Source organism: Suncus etruscus, chromosome X, assembly GCF_024139225.1.
Source record: "Suncus etruscus isolate mSunEtr1 chromosome X, mSunEtr1.pri.cur, whole genome shotgun sequence".
Classification (NCBI taxonomy): domain Eukaryota; kingdom Metazoa; phylum Chordata; class Mammalia; order Eulipotyphla; family Soricidae; genus Suncus; species Suncus etruscus.
The window spans coordinates 53,369,795-53,392,183 of record NC_064868.1 but is presented as its reverse complement, the minus strand read 5'-3'; the positions used below and the strand labels follow the sequence as shown (position 1 = coordinate 53,392,183).

The 22,389-nt window shown below is 44.0% G+C and overlaps 1 protein-coding gene across 2 annotated transcripts in view; it reads left to right on the top strand.

Moving 5' to 3' along the window:
• Positions 1–22,389, top strand: part of CCDC22 (coiled-coil domain containing 22) — a 64,073-nt gene that overhangs the window by 13,710 nt on the left and 27,974 nt on the right. Inside the window, exons 3-17 of one of the 2 annotated variants that reach the window (XM_049767236.1) lie at positions 13,760–13,892; positions 14,673–14,779; positions 14,932–14,998; positions 15,092–15,270; positions 17,323–17,517; positions 18,120–18,182; positions 18,467–18,586; positions 19,590–19,709; positions 19,806–19,922; positions 20,027–20,128; positions 20,214–20,321; positions 20,575–20,670; positions 20,849–20,908; positions 21,006–21,080; positions 21,381–21,510. In XM_049767236.1, coding sequence (XP_049623193.1) covers positions 13,760–13,892; positions 14,673–14,779; positions 14,932–14,998; positions 15,092–15,270; positions 17,323–17,517; positions 18,120–18,182; positions 18,467–18,586; positions 19,590–19,709; positions 19,806–19,922; positions 20,027–20,128; positions 20,214–20,321; positions 20,575–20,670; positions 20,849–20,908; positions 21,006–21,080; positions 21,381–21,494 — 1,656 coding nt within the window. In that variant the 3' untranslated portion in view covers positions 21,495–21,510. Of the gene's footprint in view, positions 1–13,759; positions 13,893–14,672; positions 14,780–14,931; positions 14,999–15,091; positions 15,271–17,322; positions 17,518–18,119; positions 18,183–18,466; positions 18,587–19,589; positions 19,710–19,805; positions 19,923–20,026; positions 20,129–20,213; positions 20,322–20,574; positions 20,671–20,848; positions 20,909–21,005; positions 21,081–21,380; positions 21,682–22,389 lie in introns of those variants that run through there. The other variant, XM_049767235.1, reaches the window with a different exon arrangement.

The window sequence follows — 22,389 nt, the reverse complement described above, 5'->3', positions numbered from 1 at the left end:
GATTCAGCCCCAGAAGGACCCCCAGCCCAAGGAGACTACCTGACCCCTTATGGCTGCAAATCATTTTTCAAACTAAACAAGACCAAGGTGTGTGATGAAAATGTGCCCTGGATTTTACCCTCCACAAGAATATCTCAAAAGACTTAATGGGGAAACCTATATGTCCTTTATATGTTAAATACCTCTATAATAATTCCTCCTAGTCTGTTTATTTCCAAACATAAGGTAGCCTCTTAAATAACTTAATTCCTTTTTTAAATTTATTTTTATTTATTTCTTCTATTATATATACATATATATATATATATATATATTCCCTTTAACTTCACCTAGTTTGGTTCTGCTTGGTACAAAAATCTACAAGAAAATGTCTTGCCTGTGATAAATGCTCAGGTCAAAAGCAGGGCACAGAGATTGTGTAGCCTGACATTCTTACCTCCAAATGCACCAGCAATATAAAATGGCACAACTCCTTTTTTGAAAAGACATAATAAAAATAGGGAAATTTCACGTATAGAAACAAGCTCTTATCTACTAGGGATAAGAACCCATACATTTTTTTTGGTTTTTGGGCCACACCCGGCATTGTTCAGGGGTTACTCCTGGCTGTCTGCTCAGAAATAGCTCCTGGCAGGCACGGGGGACCATATGGGACACCGGGATTCGAACCAACCATCTTTGGTCTTTGGATCGGCTGCTTGCAAGGCAAACGCCCACTGTGCTATCTCTCCGGGCCCGTGAACCCATACATTTTATAGTACAGGGGTGCTTCCCACCCTGAACATGTGTCATGTGGATCCAAATTAGACTGCATGTGATCAGGCAGCAACTGTTCAATCCGGAGACCTAGACCCCAGACTGACACAGTTCCCTGCAACAGCACCATGAACCAAATTCCCCCTGGGAAATTCCTGATACTGCTCTTGCACCAACTTGTGCCAGTTTTGATATGACACCCTGACAAAGAGGAAATGGCAATAACTTGATCTAATGGTAAGATGAAATCAGAAGACACATCGCCCTTTGATCTGTGCAAAAACCAAGATCGCCAACTACAGAAGACTGACTGACAGCCAAGACTGGGCAGACTTACCCTGGGACTAATAAAAAAGACCCTAGCCTAGGCCTTGGCCTAGGATCTGTACAACAACCAAGATCTCCAATCCCAGAGGTCTGATTTTGACAATTGCAACAGAACAGAACTTATGGAAACATAATGAAAAAACTATCTCAGGCTTCAACCTAGGATTGGTGCAAAAATCAAGACCACCATTTATAAAAGACTTATAACAACAGTGATGGAATAGAACTTCTAGAACTGTAAAGAAAGACTCTATCCTAGCCTTCATCCTATGACCTGTGTAAATACCAAGATCTCTAGTTGGAGAGGCCTGATTTCACCATCCATAACTGAGTGGAAAGTTGCCTGGCACCATAAAAAGACCTTGGCGTGTGAAAATGAGTGTGTATGGAGCCTGTAGTTGGTTCTATGACAGTATGCTTCAAGGGCGGAGAAACCCAGTATCTCTTAGACCAAGGGAATTCCTGTTCTAATTTCCCCAATACTTACTGTGCCTTTTCAAAGAAGAAGAAGAAGAAGAAGAAGAAGAAGAAGAAGAAGAAGAAGAAGAAGAAGAAGAAGAAGAAGAAGAAGAAGAAGAAGAAGAAGAAGAAGAAGAAGAAGAAGAAGAAGAAGAAGAAGAAGAAGAAGAAGAAGAAGAAGAAGAAGAAGAAGAAGAAGAAGAAGAAGAAGAAGAAGAAGAAGAAGAAGAAGAAGAAGAAGAAGAAACACAAAATTTTATGTAGTTGCTGGTTTGGTTTTTTGTTTTGTTTTTGTTTGTTGCTTGTTTTTTTTGTAGTTGCTGGTTTTGGCTTTTTTGTTTTTATTTTTTGTTTTGTTATTGCTTTGTTGGTTTTTGTTTTGTTTTGATTTGTTACATATTTCTTCTTTTTTCTTTTTTTCTTCTAAATTGATATTTATAACACCTATATGGACTCCTCCCAGTTTTTTTCTTCTTTTCCTTTTATCTCCAACAGAACCACATAACTTAAATCATCTTATTCAGCCTCATAAATTGAAGGGGGAAATGGATGGTACCAGGACCAGACAGTCATATGAACATTTAGTGGAAATAAAAAATGATCAGACTTGAATACTAAACCCAAAGTCGACGACAGGAGAAGCAATACTCAATCTCAACAAGCTGTACAAGTGGGGACCCGTTACACTAGCATTCTGGGGGATAAAGGAGGGAGATATAGGATGCATGCTGGGAACAGGGGTGGAGGGAGGACAACACTGGTGATGGGATTGCCGCTCATTTATTGTCACAATGTACCTTAAATATCACTGTGAAAGATTTGTAATTCACTTGGCCACAATAAAAATTAAAAAAAAGGACTAATGAATATATGCAGTCCACAAAACCACATTTAAATATAAAAGAAATAACACTTTAAATATAAATAAAGCAATAGTGAAAAGTGAAAGGATGAAATTTGTTATTTTTTGTTTGAAAGAGGTTTTCACAGTAAAAATGTTCCCTTCGGGGCCGGCGAGGTGGCGCTAGAGGAAAGGTGTCTGCCTTGCAACCGCTAGCCAAGGAAGGACTGTGGTTCGATACCCCAGTGTCCCATATAATCCCCCCAAGCCAGGGGCGATTTCTGAGTGCTTAGCCAGGAGTAACCCCTGAGCATCAAACGGGTGTGGCCTGAAAAACCAAAAATAAAATGTTCCCTTCATAATCAAAATGCTATATACCTAATAATATACCTGTAGTATATAGGAAGGAAATAGTAATTAAATTAAAAAATAGAAAGGAGTCTGCCCTGCTGTGAGATTGGCAACTGGAAGAAGGTGAAGCAACATGTTGGCTTTGCATGTTTCTCTTCTCTGGTCTCCTGAAGCTCTCCTCAGAGGTCTAGGAAGGGCCCAAAAACTGTCTCCTGGAGGCCCCAGAAGGGCACGACCACTCTGCTTCGCTTTGAGGGCACCCACACTTTCTAACTAATGAACCCCACCAACAAATGCAGAAAAAAAAATCAAACTACATGTGTGACAATGGGGAAACCTCGCAGGCAAACACCATGCACAGAGAATGAAGATGATAGCTCAGATGATCCAAAAAATACCAACCATCTGATTAACCTCTCAGATAAGGAGTTTAGAATAGAAATAGAAATCAAAGGAAACATAGCTCTAGCTGAACAGAACACAAAGACAGAAATCAGAAAACTCCAAACTGAAATAACAGATCTGAAAAACACAGTAGCTCAACTGAAAAACTCAAAGGAAAGCTTCTCCAACATGGTAACAGCAGCTGAGGACAGAATCAGTGAACTGGAAGATCAAATGCAGAACGACTCCATACAGCAGAAGAGATTGGAAAAGAACCTTAAGTCGAACGATCAGACAATGGAAAAGTACTCAAGGAATGTGAAAAGATGAAAATAGAAGTCTTTGATAAACTCAACAGAAGCAACATAAGAATCATTGGAGTCCCAGAGGCCCAGGAAGTAAATCCTCAGGAAGAATCAACAGTCAAAGACATCATCACAGAGAAACTTGCAGAAATAAAGACTGCATGCAATCAAATCCTGTATGCCTGAAGAGTACCATCTAAAAGAGACCCAAAGAAAAACACTCCAAGACACATCCTAGTTACAATGACGAATCTCACAGATAGAGATAGAATACTGAAAGCAGCAGGATCCAAAAGGGAAATTACCTTCAAAGGAGCATCCTTAAGATTTACAGCAGACATGTCACAAGAAATACTCAAGGCCAGAAGACAGTGGTGGGATATTGTGACAAGACTGAATGAAATGGATGCCTCACCTAAAATATCGCACCCAGCCTGACTCACATTCAGGTTTGAAGAAAGGATACATAGCTTCATGAATAAGCAACAACTCAGAAGCTTCACAGATGCAAAACCAGCCTTAAAAGAAAAACTGAGGGGCTGGAGAGATAGCATGGAGGTAAGGCGTTTGCCTTTCATGCAGGAGGTCATCGGTTCGAATCCCGGCATCCCATATGGTCCCCCGTGCCTGCCAGGAGCAATTTCTGAGCATGGAGCCAGGAGTAACCCCTGAGCACTGCTGGGTGTGACCCCAAAAAAACCACACACACACACACACACACACACACACACACACACACACACAAAGAAAAACTGAAAGGTCTACTTTAAGACAAGGCAGACCAACAAACACACCAAACTTATACATAAAGATGACATTAAATTCTATGACAATCATTTCCCTCAATGTCAATGGACTCAGTGCACCAATTAAGAGACACAGAGTGTCGGAGAGATAGTACAGTGGTGTTTGCCTTGCAAGCAGCTGATCCAGGACCAAAGGTGGTTGGTTCGAATCCCGGTGTCCCTTATGGTCCCCCATGACTACCAGGAGCTATTTCTGAGCAGACAGCCAGGAGTAACCCCTGAGCACCGCGGGGTGTGACCCAAAAACCAAAAAAAAAAAAGAAAAGAGAGAGACACAGAGTGGTGAAATGGATCAAACCTTCTGCTGCCTACAAGAAACGCACTGGAATAGTCAGAAGAAACATAGACTCAAAATCAAAGGCTGGAGGAAAATCATCCAAGCACACAACACACTTAAAAAAGCTGGCGTGGCCATATTAATATCTGATGACATCACCTTTAGACTCTGGAAAGTCGTAAAGGACAAAGATGGACACTTTGGACTAATCAAGGGATATGTGCAATAGGAAAAAAATCACACTACTAAATTACACATATATGCACCCAATGAGAGACCAGCAAATAATCTAATACAATTATTGGCAAATTTGAAAGAAGACATCAATAATAAAACAATAATTGTGGGAGACCTCAACATGGCCTTGTCAACACTTGCTAGGTCAACTAGACTGAAACCCAACAAAAATAAACGAGCCCTGAAAAGAGAAATTGAAGAAAGAGGCCTAGTAAATATATATAGGACACTCGATTTCCAGAAACCTGGATATATATTCCTCTCAAATGTACATGGATCATTTTCCAGGATAGACCACATGCTGGCACATAAAACATATCTCCATAAAATCAAGAGGATAGAAATTTTTCAGGCTACCTTTGCTGACCACAAGACTCTGAAATTAGATGTGAACTACAAAGGGACACAGAAGAAAAACTAATAACCAGAAATTAATCAGCCTGCTACTGAACAACCAGTGGTTCCGAGATGAAATCAAAGAGGAAATCAAAACTTTTCTGGAAACAAATAACAATGAAGACACAAACTATCAGAACATATGGGACACAGCAAAATTGATACTGAGAGGAAAATTTATATCTTTGCAAGCACACATCAAGAAGGAAGAAGGGGCATACCTGAACAGCTTAATGACTCAGCTTATAAAATTAGAAAATGATCAATAAAAGGAACAAAAAATAGGGAGACAGAAGGAAATAACAATGCTTAGAACAGAAATTAATGAAGTGGAAACCCCAAAAATAATCTGAAAGATCAACAAAAGTAGAAGTTGGTTTTTTGAAAAAAATCAACTAGATTGCTAGACCATTGGCAAAACTCACAAAGAAAGAGATAGAGAAACTTGAGAACTCGTATTAGAAATGAAAAGGGTGGAGATCACTACAGGTGTTACAGAGATTCAAAGGGTAATCAGAGACTACATTGAGAAACTCAATGCCACTAAACATGAGAATCTGGAAGAAATGGATAAGTTCTTAGACTCTTATAACCTTCCATGGTTGAATAAGGAGGATGTAGCATATCTAAACATCCCTATCACTATTGAGGAAATTAAAATAGTAATCAATTGTCTGTCCAAAAACAGAAGCCCAGGCCCAGATGAATTTACTAATGAATTCTTTCAAACCTTTCAAGATGAAATCCTAGCCAGACTATTTCATGAAATTGAAAAACAGGAACACTTCTGAACAGTTTTTATGAAGCCAAAATTACCTTGATACCAAAACCAGACAGATGTGCTGCCAAAAAAGAAAAATCACAGACCAATATCCCTGATGAACACAGATGCAAAGATCCTCAACAAAATCCTGGCAGATAGGATCCAATGCCTTATCAAGAAGACCATTCACTACAATCAAGTAGGTTTTATCCCAGGAATGTAAGGCTGGTTTAACATCTGTAAATCTATCAACATAATACAGAACATCAACAACAAAAAAATACTTTCCTTAACTTTAAACTGTATTACAAAGCAATAGCTATCAAATCAGCATGGTATTGGAATAAAGACAGACCCTCAGATCAGTGGAATTGGCTTGAGTACTCAGAGAATGTTCCCCAGACATACAATCACCTAATCTTTGATAAAGGAGCAAGAAATCCTAAATGGAGCAAAGAAAGCCTCTTCAACAAGGGGTGTTGGCACAACTGGCTAGCTACTTGCAAAAAGCTAACTTAGACCCCCAGCTAACATCATGTACGAAGGTAAAATCCAAATGGATTAAAGACTTTGTTATTAGACCTGATACTATACGGTATATAGAAAAACATGTAGGTAAAACACTCCATGACATTGAGACAAACAGCATCTTCAAGGAGGAAACTGCACTCTCCAAACAAGTGGAAGCAGAGATAAACAGATGGGAATATAGCATCTGAGAAGGTTTTTCACCTCAAAGGAAACAGTGCCCAGGATACAAGAGCCACCCACTGAGTGGGAGAAACTATTCACCCAATACCCATGACATAAAGGGCTAATATCCAAAATATACAAGGCACTGACAGAACTTTAAAAGAAAAAAACATCTAATCCCATCAAAAATGGGGAGAAGATATGGACAGATACTTTGCCAAAAAAGAAATACAAATGGCCAAAAGGCACATGAAAAATGCTCAACATCACTAATCATCAGGGAGATGCAAATTAAAACAACTATGAGGTTCCATCTCACACCACAGAGATTGGCACACATCACAAAGAATGAGAATGATCAGTGCTGGAAGTGCTGGAGGGGATGTGGAGAGAAAGGAACTCTTATCCATTGCCGGGGGGGGGGGGGTGGAGGGGTGGGGGGGATGAGGTCTAATCCAACCTTTACGGAAAGCGATATGGAGATTCCTCCCAAGCGATATGGAGATTCCTCCCAAATCTGGAAATTGAGCTTCCATACGATCCAGCTATACCACTCCTAGGGATATACCTTAGGAACACAAAAATACAATACAAAAATCTCTTCCTCACACCTATATTCATTGCAGCACTATTTAAAATAGTCAGACTCTGGAAACAACCAAGATGCCTTTCAAAAGATGAATAGCTAAAGAAACTGTGGTACATATACACAATGGAATATTATGCAGCTGTCAGGAGAGATGAAGTCATGAAATTTTCCTATACATGGATGTACATGGAATCTATTATGCTGAGTGAAATAAGTTAGAGGGAGAGTGATAGACACAGAATAGTCTCACTCATCTATGGATTTTTAAGAAAAATGAAAGACATTCTTGCAATAATTTTCAGAGATAAAAGAGAGGAGGGCTGGAAGTTCCAGCTCACTACATGAAGCTCATCACAAAGAGTGATCAGTGCAGTTAGAGAAATTACTACATTGAGGGCTGGAGAGATAGCATGGAGGTAGGGAGTTTGCCTTGCATGCAGAAGGTCCGTGATTCGAATCCCAGCATCCCATCCCATATGGTCCCCTGAGCCTGAGCCTGCCAGGAGCAATAGAGCCAGGAGTAATCCCTGAGTGCTGCCAGGTGTGACACAAAAACAAAAACAAAAACAAATAAACAAAAAAGAAATTACTACATTGAGAACTATCATAACAATGTGAATGAATGACAGAAGTAGAAAGCCTGTCTAGAGTACAGGGAGGTGTGGGTTGGGGAGGAGTGAGATTTGGGATATTGGTGATGGGAATGTTGCACTGGTGAAGGGGTGTGTGTTCTTTACATGATTGAAACCCAACTACAAGCATGCTTTTAATCAATGTGGTATTTTTCTCTCTGCAAAATAGTTTATTGGTTTTTTTAATTGAATAAACATTGGATTATGTCTTTGGTGCTCATAATTTTAAATCAATGTGCATATATATTACATTGTTTACCACTAGAATTCTGTCCTTCACCATACCATTAATGCATCATTTAACCAATTCGTGTATACCCTAAATCTCCTTTAGATTCTGGTAATTAGTTGTTCTTATGGTCCAAAGATATTTTCATTTTATTTAGTATATTCCTTGTTTGCCCTATACACTTCAGGTAAGTAAAAGCATGTGTAATTAAAAACATCATTTTTGATGTACAATTTTTCTGCTTTCTTTTTAATCAATGACTTTCCTATCCTTGGGAAATGGTAATTAATTCAAAGAGCTATTGTGTTTAACTTATTTATCTGACTTACTAAGATTGTATTTTATTTTATTAAAGAAAATGCATCAGATATTTGACTTGTTGATCACAATACATTTGTCTCTAGATAAGTGAAAGCAAAGTTGTGAAATTATAAAAAATGAATGAAAGAGAAAAAAGAGAAAGAAAGAAAAAGTACAGCAGTAAGCATGTTTTGAAAATCATTGTATCTCTAATTAAGTCATGAATACAATCACAGGAGGTTTAGTAAGCTCTTGTGATTAGCTATATATTATGTTAAATTAGGGTGTTCCTTTAGGGATGACAGTATCAAACAAATGAAGTTGCCCAGAAATTTAAAGCACTATTACTGATACTATGACTTTTAGAGCCATGTACTCAGATGTCAGACCTCCTATCCTCCTGAGTTGGCCAGCTTTCTGCTGCATGGGCCTGTATAGCCATAATCATGGCTTGGTTTATTTCTTGTCGAGAAAAGAGTGAGTCTATGGTGTTGGCCCAGTGTGAATATGGAGACTGAGTTTGTGGATGTGATTAAAGTTAACAGGCTTCCCAGAAGAATGAAAATTGGGAGAGGGTGCCTGCATTCTTTTCAAAAAGCCCTGGTAATATCAGTTCCAAAACCTACATACCTGAAGTGTGGTCAGATTTGTGCGCCCAAAGGGACTTATTAGTGTGTCACAGATGAGGGAGAACCAAGACTTACTGAGATTCAATTATCAGAACATATAAGTCAAAAGACTCAAAAGTTGTCTATAATTAACCCTATGTCAATCAAAATTGGAATTTATAAAAATACAGAAAGACGGGCCCGGAGAGATAGCACAGCGGTGTTTGCCTTGCAAGCGGCCAATCCAGGACCAAAGGTGATTGGGTCGAATCCCGGTATCCCATATGGTCCCCCGTGCCTGCCGGGAGCTATTTCTGAGCAGATAGCCAGGAGTAACCCCTGAGCACCACCGGGTGTGACCCAAAACCAAAAAAAAAAAAAAATACAGAAAGACATGTCTGCTCTATGGGGAGGATTGGTAAAAGCAAAGCAAAATGTTCAGGTGTTATGGATCATAAGTATTCTGATGAGACAGGACACATTCAGGGTGGTATGGCTATAGGCTGTAATATGTTTCTGTGCCATTTCTCAAACTGTCATTTTAGTGTGGAAATAATCATAGACTGCATGTGAATGAATGAGGTTGGCTATGTTCCCACAATAATTTATTTTCAAATATTTACATACCAATGTAATCAAGGTGTTTAAATAAAGATATAAAAATAAATAAAAAAAGAAAAAGAAAAGACATTCTTGCAATAATTTTTAGAGACAAAAGAGATGAGGGCTGGAAGTTCCAGCTCACGGCATGAAACTCACCACAGAGTGATGAGTGCAGTTAGAGAAATAACTACATTGAGAACTGTCATAACAATGTGAATGAATAAGAGAAGTGGAAAGCCTGTCTAAAGTACAGGCGGGGGTTGGGTGGGGAGGAAGGAGATTTGGGACATTGGTGATGGGAATGTTGCACTGGTGAAGGGGGTGTGTTCTTTACATGACTGAAACCCAACCACAATCATGTTTGTAATCAAGGTGTTTAAATAAAGATATTAATTAAAAAATAAAGAAACTGTAGTATGTATATACAAATGAATACTATGCAGACATCAGGAAAAATTAAATCATGCAATTTTCCTATATTGATGGACATTGGAACTATTATGCTGAATGTAAAAAGTCAGAGGGAGAGAGATAGACACAGAATAATCTCACTTATCTTTGAGATTTAAGAAAAATAAAAGTTAGTATGATAACAATACCCAGAGATAATAGAGATGAGACTTGAAAGGACCAGCCCATGATATAAAACTTACCACAAATATTGGTGAGTGCAGATAGAAAAATAACTACACTGACAACTATCATGACAATGGTAGTGAGTGAGAGAAATAGAATGCCTGTCTCGAATACAGGCAAAGGCAAGGGGTGGGGGAGGAAGGAGATGGAAGGCATTGGTGGTAGGAATGTTACACTGTAAGGGGGTGTTTTATTTTTTCAGAACTAGAACCCAACTACAAACATGTCTATAATCATGGTGCTTAAATAGATATTTAAAAAATTTAAAAAATATTAAAATAGTATGATTGATATGCTACAGTCAGATAAGTCAACTTCTCTGTCAACAATTTATAGAATAAATACAGGCAACTGTATTTATACCAAAGACATAGCAAAAAAATTGGAAAATACGATCATCAACTTGACATGATAATATTTATAAATAACTCAATACAACAGCAAAACTGTTCCCAAAAATGAATTAATAGACTAAAATAAAAAGTTATTTTTCTTATTTACCTTGTAAAGATGGCAGTTTCTAAGGGGGAAGGTATGTCTTCTCTGTTTGGTCAAAAAGCGGACACAGTGAAGGTGTTCAGGAGGGCATGGGAGTGGGTCAGAATTTGCTACGTATCTGTTTCTCTCTTATTCATGCTGTCTCACACTGGATTTGGTGTTAACTGTACTCATTCTAACTCTAGCCTGGAATTACCTTTTCTGTGGCCAGGAGGTGCTTTTGATGCAGCCTGTGGAAGAGGCTGTTTCCTAACTCTGCTGGCTGCTATCAATGCAGTGCACCTCAGCTCAACACTGCCGCTTTGTGGCATCTGTCTGTATAGGCCCCACTCCTGGCATTTCTGCCTCTCAGCCACCTCCTTATTTTGATGTTTATCACTTCACAAATGGTCCCCAACCCCCACTCCTGGAATGAGTTTCTGAATCAGTCACAACTGTTTGATTTCAGGTATCAGAAACTACCCCAAAAGTCAGTGGTTTTCACACACAGGTATGTGTGTGCTTTGGTCTGTAACACTGTCAAATAAATATGTCTCATGTTGTGACCTGGCACACTCATACTATAATCATGATACTGGATGATTGTGTACTCTGGGCTGAGCCCTGTGTTAACCTGATATTAACTTGGTTAATTCTCTTGACAACTGTCTAAGGTAGGTACTTCTGGAAGCCCCTTTTGCAATTAGGTAATAGATATACAGAAGGCTGGACTCAAGGAAGGACTTAATTGGTAAGAGACAGACCAGGGATTTGAATTTAAAGAGTCTGCTTTTGGAGTCTTCCATAGCCTTGGACCAGCAGCAACTTGGACAAAAATAGGTTTACTTTCTCTCTACCCAGAACTCTGCTGGGCTCTCCCCACATCCCCCATAAAGCAGCATAAGAAAATTATTCTTCGTGCTTTTTCATACTTGGAAAATAGTTTTTTATAGTTTTCTGCTGGGCACTTAAATAATCCACCCAGGGCCTTATATTAACCAGTTAGTAGCATGGGCTGGATTTCAACAAAAGTCAGTGATTTATTTATTTCATGCACCAAACCACCAGGCTGGGTATAGTCCTCATAAAAAAATATATTAGGTCAGAACCATATTACAGTGGGTAGGGCTCTTGCCTTGCATGTGGCTGACCTGGGTTCAATCTCCAGCATCCTATGTGGTCCTCTGAGCACCATCAGGAGTAATACCTGAGTGCAGAGTAAGGAGTAACCCCTGAGTATCACCAGTGTGGCCCAAAATCAAACAAAAAATTCAAATGTAGGGCCAGAGAGATGGTCCAGACACTTACCTTGCCCATGCATGACCTCAGTTCAATTCCTGACACTGTATATGGTTCTCCAAACACCATCAGGAATAATCTTTGAGCACAGAGTCAGGAGTAAGCCCTCAGCACTGCTGGGTGTGACCCCAAAACAAAAATGTTCAAATGTAAAGAAAAATGAAAGTAGACCATTGAGGACCAAATAAAGAGAACAACTGGTAGGGCTTGCACGTGGTTGACCTGTATTTAGTTCCCAGCAACACATCTGGTTCCCTTAACATTCCCGGGCTTAATTCCTGAGCACAGAGCCAGGAGTTAGCCCTGAGCACCACTGGCTATGTTCCCTCTCAATAGACAACAAAAATAAAAATAAACTAGACCAATAAACACCTAATACGTTATCTTTCTAGCTTCTACATTGTTAACCATCTTTTTCCCTCTGTAAATATATATGCACAAACATACATTTTTTACTGAATAATCACTTAAAACTATCAGACTTTATGAAACAAATTTTTAATGTGCCTCTCCTAAGTCAACAGATATTCTAGGGGCCAGATAGATAGTACAGCAGGTAAAGTGCTTGAGAGATAGATAGTACAGGAGGCAAGATTCTTGCCTTACATATGGCTGATCTGGATTCAGTTGCCCTATACCATGAGTCTACCAGGCATGATCCCTAAGAGAAGAGCCAAGGAGTAAGCCTGAGCACTGCTGGGCAGCATCAAAATACCAAAATAAAAGGTCAGGGATATTTATCATACCCAAATACTAACATCGCAATCATATCTAGAACATTTAATAGTATCTAATATCTAGTGCACAAGCTTCCCTTTCTGTCACAAAATTATCCCTTGTAGCTTATTTTTGGTTTTTGGGCCACACCCAGTGGCACTCAGGGGTTACTCCTGGCTCTGAGTTCAGAAATCACTCCTGGCAGGTTCAGGGGGCCACAGGAAATGCTGGGGATCAAATCTGGGTTGGCCGCATGCAGGGCAAATGTCCAACCCACTGTGGTATCACTCTGACCCCTATAGTTTATTTTGGAACTGGAGTTCAAACAAGGACCATACAGTTTAATTTTACTGTTACATCAGTATTATATATTTGGCTTAGGGCCACACTCAGTAGTGCTCAGGGATTGTTCCTGGTGAGGATTGGGGGACCACATGGGGTGCTGGAGAAAAAAACATGTTGGCTGTATGCAAGGCAAGTACTTTACCTTCTGTACTGTTTCTCCAGTGCCATGATTTACAGTGATGATTTTATACCTGGTAGATTTGCTCTTGCTTCTGGTCCAAGCTTTGAATGTTACTCTCAATTTGTAATCACTCTTTCGACTTACTCGGTTTTATCTTCATTCACAAATACCCAGTGTTCTATTGGAGGCTTCTGGATTCTGAATCATCTCTAGAAAAACCCATGCTTTCCTCTTATTTTTTCCTCTCGGGAACTGTTACTTGTATCACATTGTGCCTTCCCCAGAAGCCTTGCAAAGACCCAAGGTGGTTCAGAGAATGGTGGTTGGTGAGAGCAAGCATTTTTTTGTTTTTTCGGCCATACCCGGTGATGCTTAGGGGTTAGTCCTGGCTATGTGTTCAGAAATCGCTCCTGGCTTTGGGGGACCATATGGGATCAAACACAGGTCTGCCTTGGGTTAGCTGCGTACAAGGCAAATGCCCTACCGCTACGCTATCACTCCAGACCCGAGAACGAGCATATTTATGGTCTAGGTCCAGGTCTCTTCCAGACAGGAGAGTCCTGCGAGTCCAGCTGAGAGGCTTCCCTGCCCCCTTCTGCCCCATACAGGATGTGGGATACCCTCTGGAGCTGGGCTACCAGAACTTTCTGTACCCCAGTGAGCCTGACCTCCGGGACCTGCTGCTCTTCTTGGTCGAACGTCTGCCCACTGATGCCTCTGAGGATATAGACCAGCCTGCAGGTACCAGGGTCTTGGGGTGTGGTGTTGTAAGTGCAGGGTTATATGGGTCCTCAGGAAAACTAGGTAGGGGGAAAAGGGATAGTATAGCAGGTTGACCCAGGTTCAGTCTCCAGCATCCCATATGGTCCCCCGATCCCTGGCAGGAGTTAATCCCTGATTGTGGAACCAGGAGTAACCCCTGAGCATTGCCAGGTGTGGTTACCCAATCCATTACCCCTAATAAAGTAGAGCAAGGCTTCGGGAATGGTCTGGGAGAGAGATGCCTGGGAAGGCTGCCACAGATGGAAAGGTGATAGAAGGGATGGGTGTGGGGCTGAGCTTACCCCCTGCTCCCTTTTCATGCCCACTCCATTCTTCTCATATTAGCCCACTCTGTGCCCTTCAGATGCACCGGGCATACTTTAGCTTCATGGCATTTATATTCACTGGGCTGTTCTTGCCCTGAGAACCTCTCTTCTCTCCTCCCTGTTTCCTGTCACTTCTAAGGGATGATCCTCTCATACTGTTTTCTCCCTCTTTTTTCCCTCCTGACCTTAGTCTCAGGTTGCTCTGATAGATCTGGGAGGGGTGTGCCCTTGAGAAGTCTGAGCCGTGACCCTGACCAGTCAAGTAAATGCCTGGGGTAATAGCTATGGCTATAGGATATAAGGATGTCTGCTTTAGATAGGGGTTGGGGTGGTAACCAGTAAATGGTCTGGGAGTGTCAGCTGCTCTCTCAGGTTCTATATTTTTGGATCTGTCACTGTCATCTTCTTGACCCTCCCTCTTCTGTGTCCATAGGTGACTCAGCTATCCTCTTCCATGCAATTGGCAGTGAAATCAGGCAGCAGCTGGCTGTGCCGTGGGTTACACCCTTCCTTCGTACTCCCAAACTGCAATCCCTCCAGGTGGGACTCCTGCCCTTGTGATAACTACTGTCTATCTTGGCTTGTCCCTGCCTGGACTCTTCTGTTTCCAGGGAGGAGTGCAGATATTTTGCTACTGAGATAATTTTGTTGTTACTGCATACTGGAGCTTCTGTTCTACTTTTCCTTCCCAGGGCCAAGCCCCCAAGAATCCTTTCCATGCCAGCAGGATACTCATGCCTGAGGTAGACAGCAGAGAAGGTGAGCAGGAACCAAAAAGAGAGCAGGAAGGTAGAGCTGGGCCTGCCTTTGGGGCCAGGTAGCAGTTCATGGCTGCCTCTGTTCCTGTCCCAGAATTCCGGGAGTTCCAGGCAAGTGCCCAGCTGCTCCCAGCACCTGCCCAGGTGCTCAAGACTGCAGGGAGGGCAGCATCTCTGCTGGAACACCATGCCCTCCAGCTCTGTGAGCACATAGGCCAGGACCAGCCTGGAGATGAAGTTTGGGTTCCCCGTGCAACCCGTCTCCCCATCCAGGTATGCTCCCATGCCCAGCTCCTGGCTTCTGGTCTGACCCTCTTACAAACAGCTATTTGCTTATGTATCTTGTTGATCCTCTGTTCCCCCGTGGTGCCCCTCTCTTCCATGTTCTTCCCTCTTTGTATACCCACACAGTCCTGCACCCAAAATAACATGCAAATAATATTGTCCCTCACATGGGGATAGGAGAGCTCATCTCTGAGACACAGGCTCTTGGTCTTCAGATAATAGACTGAAAGTTGCCAACAGCCTTAGGATGGCTCTGTCTGTGTAGTTTTTTTTGTTTTGGGGCCACACCCCATGGTTATCCCTCACTCTGTACTACTGGTGGTGCTCAAGGAACTATACAGGGTAATGGTGATAGAACTTGCATCAGCATGTACAAAGCAAGCACCTTACTTTCTGTACTAATGCTATGGCCTTCCTTGTGCTATTTTACTATACTTTCATTTTTTTATTTTGGGGCCACACCTGGCAATGCTCAGGGGTTACTCCTAGTTTTTTTTTCACTCTTGGCAGTGCCTGAGGGGGGCTATGGGATTCTGGGGATAAAACTTGGGTAGGCTGAATGCAAGGCAAATGCCATACCTACTGTCATATTGCTCTGGCCCTCCCTGTGCTATTTTCTGTTCCTTCCTGCTCCCATGCATTGCACTGTTTTTGTTTCTGTCTGTGCCACTATTGTGCTCACTCCAATTTTCTATCTCTGGATCTCCACACAGTCTCTTCTGTTTTCTGTCCTGTTCTGTCATTTTGTGATTGCTCTTACCCCTCTCTCAGCCCCCTCATTAGAAATAGATCTTATGGAGGTCACATTCAGTGGTATTGGAATTATTCAGGCTCCTATACCTGGCAGTGTCAGAGATGGAACCCTTGACCACTTCCATGCAAGGCATATTCTCTCCCACCTGCCACCTGAAGACCATCCCTGGTCCTGCCTCCTCATTTTTTACTTTGTCTCTCTTCCTCTTTCTTGGTATCTGTCTTCCTTCCCTTTGTTCTTCTGCCTCCATTCCCTTACCTCTGTTTATATTGCTTCCCCTCTGATATGTCTATCTCTTTCTATCTGTTCCTAACTCCTTTACTGCTATTTATTCTTTTTTTTTGTTTTCATTTTTACTTTTGGGCCACTCCCAGCAGTGCTTAGGCCTCTGTGCTCAGGGATCATTTCTAGTGGGGTGGGGTTGAGGGTATCATATAGGGTGTCAAAGATCACACTCCTGGCTCATTTGTGTGCAAGGCAAGTGCCCAACACATTGTATTATCTCTCTGGTTTCCACTATATTATTTAAAAGCTAATCTCGGACCAGTTCAACTCTACAGACTTAAAACATATATCTCATAATTTACAGGGGCATTCATTCACTTTTGAATATAACCTTTTTGTGTTTTGTTTTGAGATTTATGAGCCACACCCAGCTGTTCTCAGGGCTTAATCCTTGCTCTGTGCTCAGGGATCACTCCTGGCTAGGCTTCAGGCAATCTATATGGTATTTGGGATCAAACCTATATTGACTATGTGCAAGACAAACACCTAACCTGCTGTACTATCTCTGACTTCAGTTTTTTTGTTGTTTGTGTGTTTTGGTAGTGCTAGGGATGAACCACATCATATATGCAAGGCAAAGCCATTTTTGTACCTGAAAAAATAAGAAGCTGTGATGGCTCTTGATACTTTTTGACACTTAGTTGTCTCAGCACTGCCTCTGCTCTTATCTCTCTGCATTTGGGTCTCAGTGCTACTGTTGCTGTGCCTAGCAGCCTCAGACACTGTCTCTATTCTGTCTCTACAAGGCCTTTTGGGAATTGCTTCCTGGCTTGGGTATTGCATGTGCCTCTTCTTTCCCCCAGCCTCCCATAGCGTGGGACACAAGATCCCAGGCACTGGAGAGCTGTCTGCTGGTGTCTGCTGTGAGCCCTAGACCCTCAGTAGGTAATACGAACTGCTGAGTATGGCTTAGCCAAGACTCTTAATGGCCCAAACTCTGAGGAAGTGATGGAACCCCAGCAGGCCTCCCCACCTTGCCATTGGCCACTCTCTGATTCCAGGAGGACACACAGACACAGTGGCAGCGACTGAAGAAGCACCTGGCAGAGCAACTGCACCAGACCTACAGCCAGCTGGGGGTTCCCGTGCCCACTCGAGACTTGGGTGAAATGCTGCAGGCCTGGGGTTCTGGGGCCAGGGCCGATACTCCCAAGGGCTCCCGCTTCATGCACTCAGAGAAGTTCACCTTCCATGGGGTGGGTTGGCCTAGGGATGTGTTGGGGACAGGGAGGTGGGAGGTGTCTAGGCTGTCACAAAGGTCACCTCTGCATTCGAATCCCCACTGAGGTTGATCTCTTCCCCACTGGGAGGGGTCCCCTGGTTCTTAGGGCATTCAGCGGAGCATTATGTATGCAGACTGTAGCTTATTATCAGCAGTGTCCCCTGGCCATGGTTTTGCCCCTTGGATGGCTACCCTTGGGGGCTCTGGGCCTTCCCATGGGCAGTGCGGGAAGGGGGACTTAGAAGTGGGTCAAAGTCAGAATTGGAGGGCCCGGAGAGATAGCACAGTGGCGGTTGCCTTGCAAGCAGCCTATCCAGGACCAAAGGTGGTTGGTTCGAATCCCGGTGTCCCATATGGTCCCCCATGCCTACCAGGAGCTATTTCTGAGCAGACAGCCAGGAGTAACCCCTGAGCAATGCTGGATGTGGCCCCAAAACCAAAAAAAAGTCAGAATTGGAGTCTGAGGTCACTGAGGGTGCCAAAGTCCTGGGCAGTGCCAGTTGCTTCTGGGAGGGCATTGGGGAGCAGAGGAGGTGGGACTCTGAAGGGTAGCATGCCTTCTTCTCTCTCCTTTAGGAGCCTAAGGCACAGGTAGCCCTGGTGTCAGATATGCCTATCCCCTCCCAGAGGCCTCAACAGGTGAGCAGAACATTGGTTTGTTTGCTCTTATTTTTTCTTTCAGTTTTTGTGCTATACCCAGTGGTACTTAGGGCTTACTCCAGGCTCTGCACCCAGGAATCAAACCTGGTGGTAGTTGTGGGGATCATCTGGGATGCTAGGGACTGAACTTGGATTGGCCGTGAACAAGGCAAGTGCCCTACCTGCTGTACTATCACTCTGACACTGAGCAGGGCATTGGTAGGGATGACTGCAGACCTTTGTCTATGTGTAGACCTGACCCCTTCCTCCATCTGTGCCCCTAGGACATACAGGCATCTCAAGAGCAGGAGCTAGTGTCACTTCAGGAGGAGCTAGACAATGTGGAACGTAGCATTGATGAATTTGAAACCAGCATGAAGACACTGGGCCTCAACCTTGCACAGGTACACAGGGAGGTCACTATCCAGGCTGGGTTGGTCTCAGTGAATTTAGCAGGATCTGAGGGAGCCAAGAGAAAGCTAAAAGTCCTGAAGATGTTGCAAGGATACAAGAATGGGAGAGGCATGGGCACTGAGGTCATGTAAAGTTCTGGGAGGTTAAGGAAAACCAGTGGTGGTCTGGGGTGATAGTACAACAGGTAGGGTACTTGCCTTGTACACAGCTGATCCAGGCTTTAATCTCTAGCACCCCATATGGGCCTTTGAGCACCACCAAGAGTGATTCCTGAGTGTAGAGCCAGGAGTGAGTCCTGAGCAGCACTGGGTATGGTCCAAATAGAAAAAAAATAACCATGGTAAGATGACACATAGCAATTAACACAATACAAAGGCTATGGAGGAGAAGATGAAGGAAAGCCTTTGTTTTGCTTTAATAGTTGGATAATACAAACCACCAATGGAAAACCTGAGAGACAAGCACAGTGGATAGGGAGCTTACTTTGCATGCAGCAGACCCGTAGAGTATCCCAAGTCCATCAGGAGTGCTCCCTGAGCATAGAATAAACCCTCAGGAATAAACCCTGAGCACTTCTGGGTGTGACCCTCCCCTACAAAACATGAAGAACTAGTGTGGGGGGCTAGAAAAGGGGGACAGTTGGTTAGGTAGGCCTAGAAGAGTAAAGGAGCCTGTGGGCATCCATGGTGCCTTTGAGGTGTTGAGGTATCTGAGAAACAAGAATGGGTGGGAATATCTTTGGGTCCCTGGAAGCAAGTCACGTCTATATGAGTGGGGGTTCATGGGTTCCTCAGGGCTCCTGGGCATCACTGGAGGCACAGGGATCTGTATGAGCCCAAGAGGGGCATAGGGAGCTTTAGGGGCTAGAAGAGGGTGTCATCACCTGTGGGTACTAGTGTGAGGCCAGCCCTTTGCAGACTCAGTGCTTGTTGACAACCTGAGGTACATGAAAATGCTTCCATGCTGACTGGGAGTGGGGTTCATTGGTGCCAGGTGGAGACAGAGTGTCAACAGAATGAGCTGAGCATGGCCGAGCAGGAGCAGGTGCTACGCCTCAAGAGCCGGGCTGTGGAGCTGCTGCCTGATGGGGCTGCCAACCTCACCAAGCTCCAGGTGGGATTGGGGTTGGATTGGCAGGCATGGGGGGGGCACATAGTGGGAAGGACCTATCTGTTGTGGTAAGTCCCTGCCTCACATTGCCACCTTCAGCTCCTGGTAGAGAGCAGTGCCCAGCGGGTCATCCACTTGGCAGGCCAATGGGAGAAGCACCGGGTTCCCCTCCTTGATGAATATCGCCATCTACGTCAGCTCCAGGATTGCAGAGAGGTGGGCTTTTGGACTGGGATGAGGTGGGAAGGGACACTTGGGCCCTCTCTATGGGACCATTTCCCATCTTTGCTCACTGCCCTCTGCTAATGGTGTGCTGGCAGCTGGAATCTTCTCGACAGCTCAGTGAGATTCAAGAACTGCACCAGAGTGTCCGGGCAGCTGCTGAAGAGGCCCGGAGGAAGGAGGACATCTATAAGCAACTAGTAAGGCCCAGGCAGGAGACTCTGGGGACATTAAGAGTTGGTTGGGTTTAGGTTCTAGGGTAGTGCCTGTTATGTCCCTGCCTAGGTGTCAGAGCTGGAGAGCTTGCCCAGAGATGTGTCCCGGTTGGCTTATACCCAGCGTATCCTGGAAATTGTGGGCAACATTCGGAAGCAGAAGGAAGAAATCACAAAGGTGAGCCCTTGGGCCTGGGGAGTATGGGCCATAGGTGTAGGTGTGCCTTGGGCCCAAAAATCTGTAGTGTGGCCACTTGGAAACAATCCCTTTTCTCTGAGAGTCCCAGAACAGTCTACTGGAATCTACCCTAGCTCTTGCAGCAGCAGCAATCCAGGCCCTCTCTGAAAGGGACTGTGTGATGTCAAGTGTTTTTCAATAGCCTATTGGCATGCTTCAACCATGGGCTCATGACCAACCTGCTCTCTGTCAGATCTTGTCCGACACAAAGGCACTTCAGAAGGAAATCAATTCCCTCTCTGGGAAGCTGGACCGGACATTTGCTGTGACTGATGAGCTGGTTTTCAAGGTGAGGGGCTGCGTAGCTGGGGCTGGGGCCCTGAGAGAGCCATGCCCCATGGAGGCTGGCATTTTAGGAGGGAGTGGGAAATAGTGGCTTTGTAGAGTCCTGGAGATGGTGGGAGGTATTGGAGGAGGGGTGGTGAGGCATCTCCCTTAAGATTTTCAATGTCTCCTTTGCTACTCAGGATGCCAAGAAGGATGATGCAGTACGGAAGGCCTACAAGTACTTAGCTGCTCTGCATGAGGTGAGTGGGGGAGGTGGAACCATGGGAGACAGGGCCAATGTGCTGGCTAGCCAAGGATTGAGGTGGGACGCAAGCCTTTCTGCTCTGCTGTCCCTAGAATTGCAGCCAGCTCATCCAGACCATTGAGGACACTGGCACCATTATGCGTGAGGTTCGAGACCTCGAGGAGCAGGTAAAGTCCCTGCTAGCCTAGGGACAATTAAGGGAGTCTGGAATTTCAATGCCTTCCTTTAGTAGCCATGCATGTGATGTGTGACAGGAAGGTGGCTGGTCTCAACTCCTACCTCCTCAGATTCCTAGTGTGAAGAGACCTGAACTAGAATAAGATGGGGAGGTCAATCTCCCATGTTGCAAAAGGTTGGATAGGAGGCCAGTAAGGGGACACACATGGGTGCATGTATCATGGAAGGGATAGCAAGTAGGAATTGGGAATGGGGCCTCATGTGCTAAAGGCGTGTTCATGTCATCACAGATTGAGACAGAGATGGGCAAGAAAACCCTCAGCAACCTAGAGAAGATCCGTGAGGACTACAGGGCCCTTCGCCAGGAGAATGCTGGCCTGCTAGGCCGGAGCCATGAAGCCTGAGGAGTCCCCAGCAGAGGTTCAGCACGCTATGTTCCAGATCTAGGGATGTTGGAGGTGGTGGCTATGCATTTGTCCGGGCAGATCCCTGTATTGTCTAATTCCTCTAGCTGAGGCCTTAGACCCAAATCCATGCCCACCTGCTCCCTTCCCCTATCTCGGATAACAGTCAAGAATTTGGTAGTGGGGCGGAGAGATAGCATGGAGGTAAGGCGGTCCCCCGAGCCTGCCAGGAGCGATTTCTGAGTGTAGAGCCAGGAGTAATCCCTGAGTGCTGCCGAGTGTGACCCAAAAACGGAAAAAAAAAAAAAAAAGAATTTGGTAGCCTGACGCAGTTTATTGGAGAGGGCACAGGGTTGGAACCTCAAATAAAATAGGGAATATATCTGTAGTCTACCAAGACATTAAGTGGGCACAGGGCTCAGGGTGGAGGAAGGGGGCAGCTGGCAGGTGAGAGGTAAGGTCCATTTTGTTTAGTCAGGGCTTATAGCCATGATTGTCAGTGAGGGATGCAGGGGACCAGTGCTGGGACCTTCGTGAGCTGAATGACAAAAGAGATTGTCTGGGGGAATCAGTAAGTATCTGCATGGTTCAACCCAGCCTGAGATTCTGAAGGCCTGAGGCTACAACTCTGATAGTGTGTGGGTGTGTACCTCATAGAGCCCTTGGAATGTAGGTGGAACTAGGCTGTGGAGGTGTGCTCCAGGCCATGTGGATGACTGGGACTGGGATTGGGTTTGCTGGTGCAGGGGTGGTTTGGAGGGGTCTCTGTCCAAGACTGTATCCTCATGTTTGGAGATTGCATGGCAACTGGGGAACATGCCTGGACTTTTTGGGTCCTGATTTGAAGAGTGGGAGTGACTGAGCCAGGCCATGTGTGACTGGAGAGAGCTTGTAT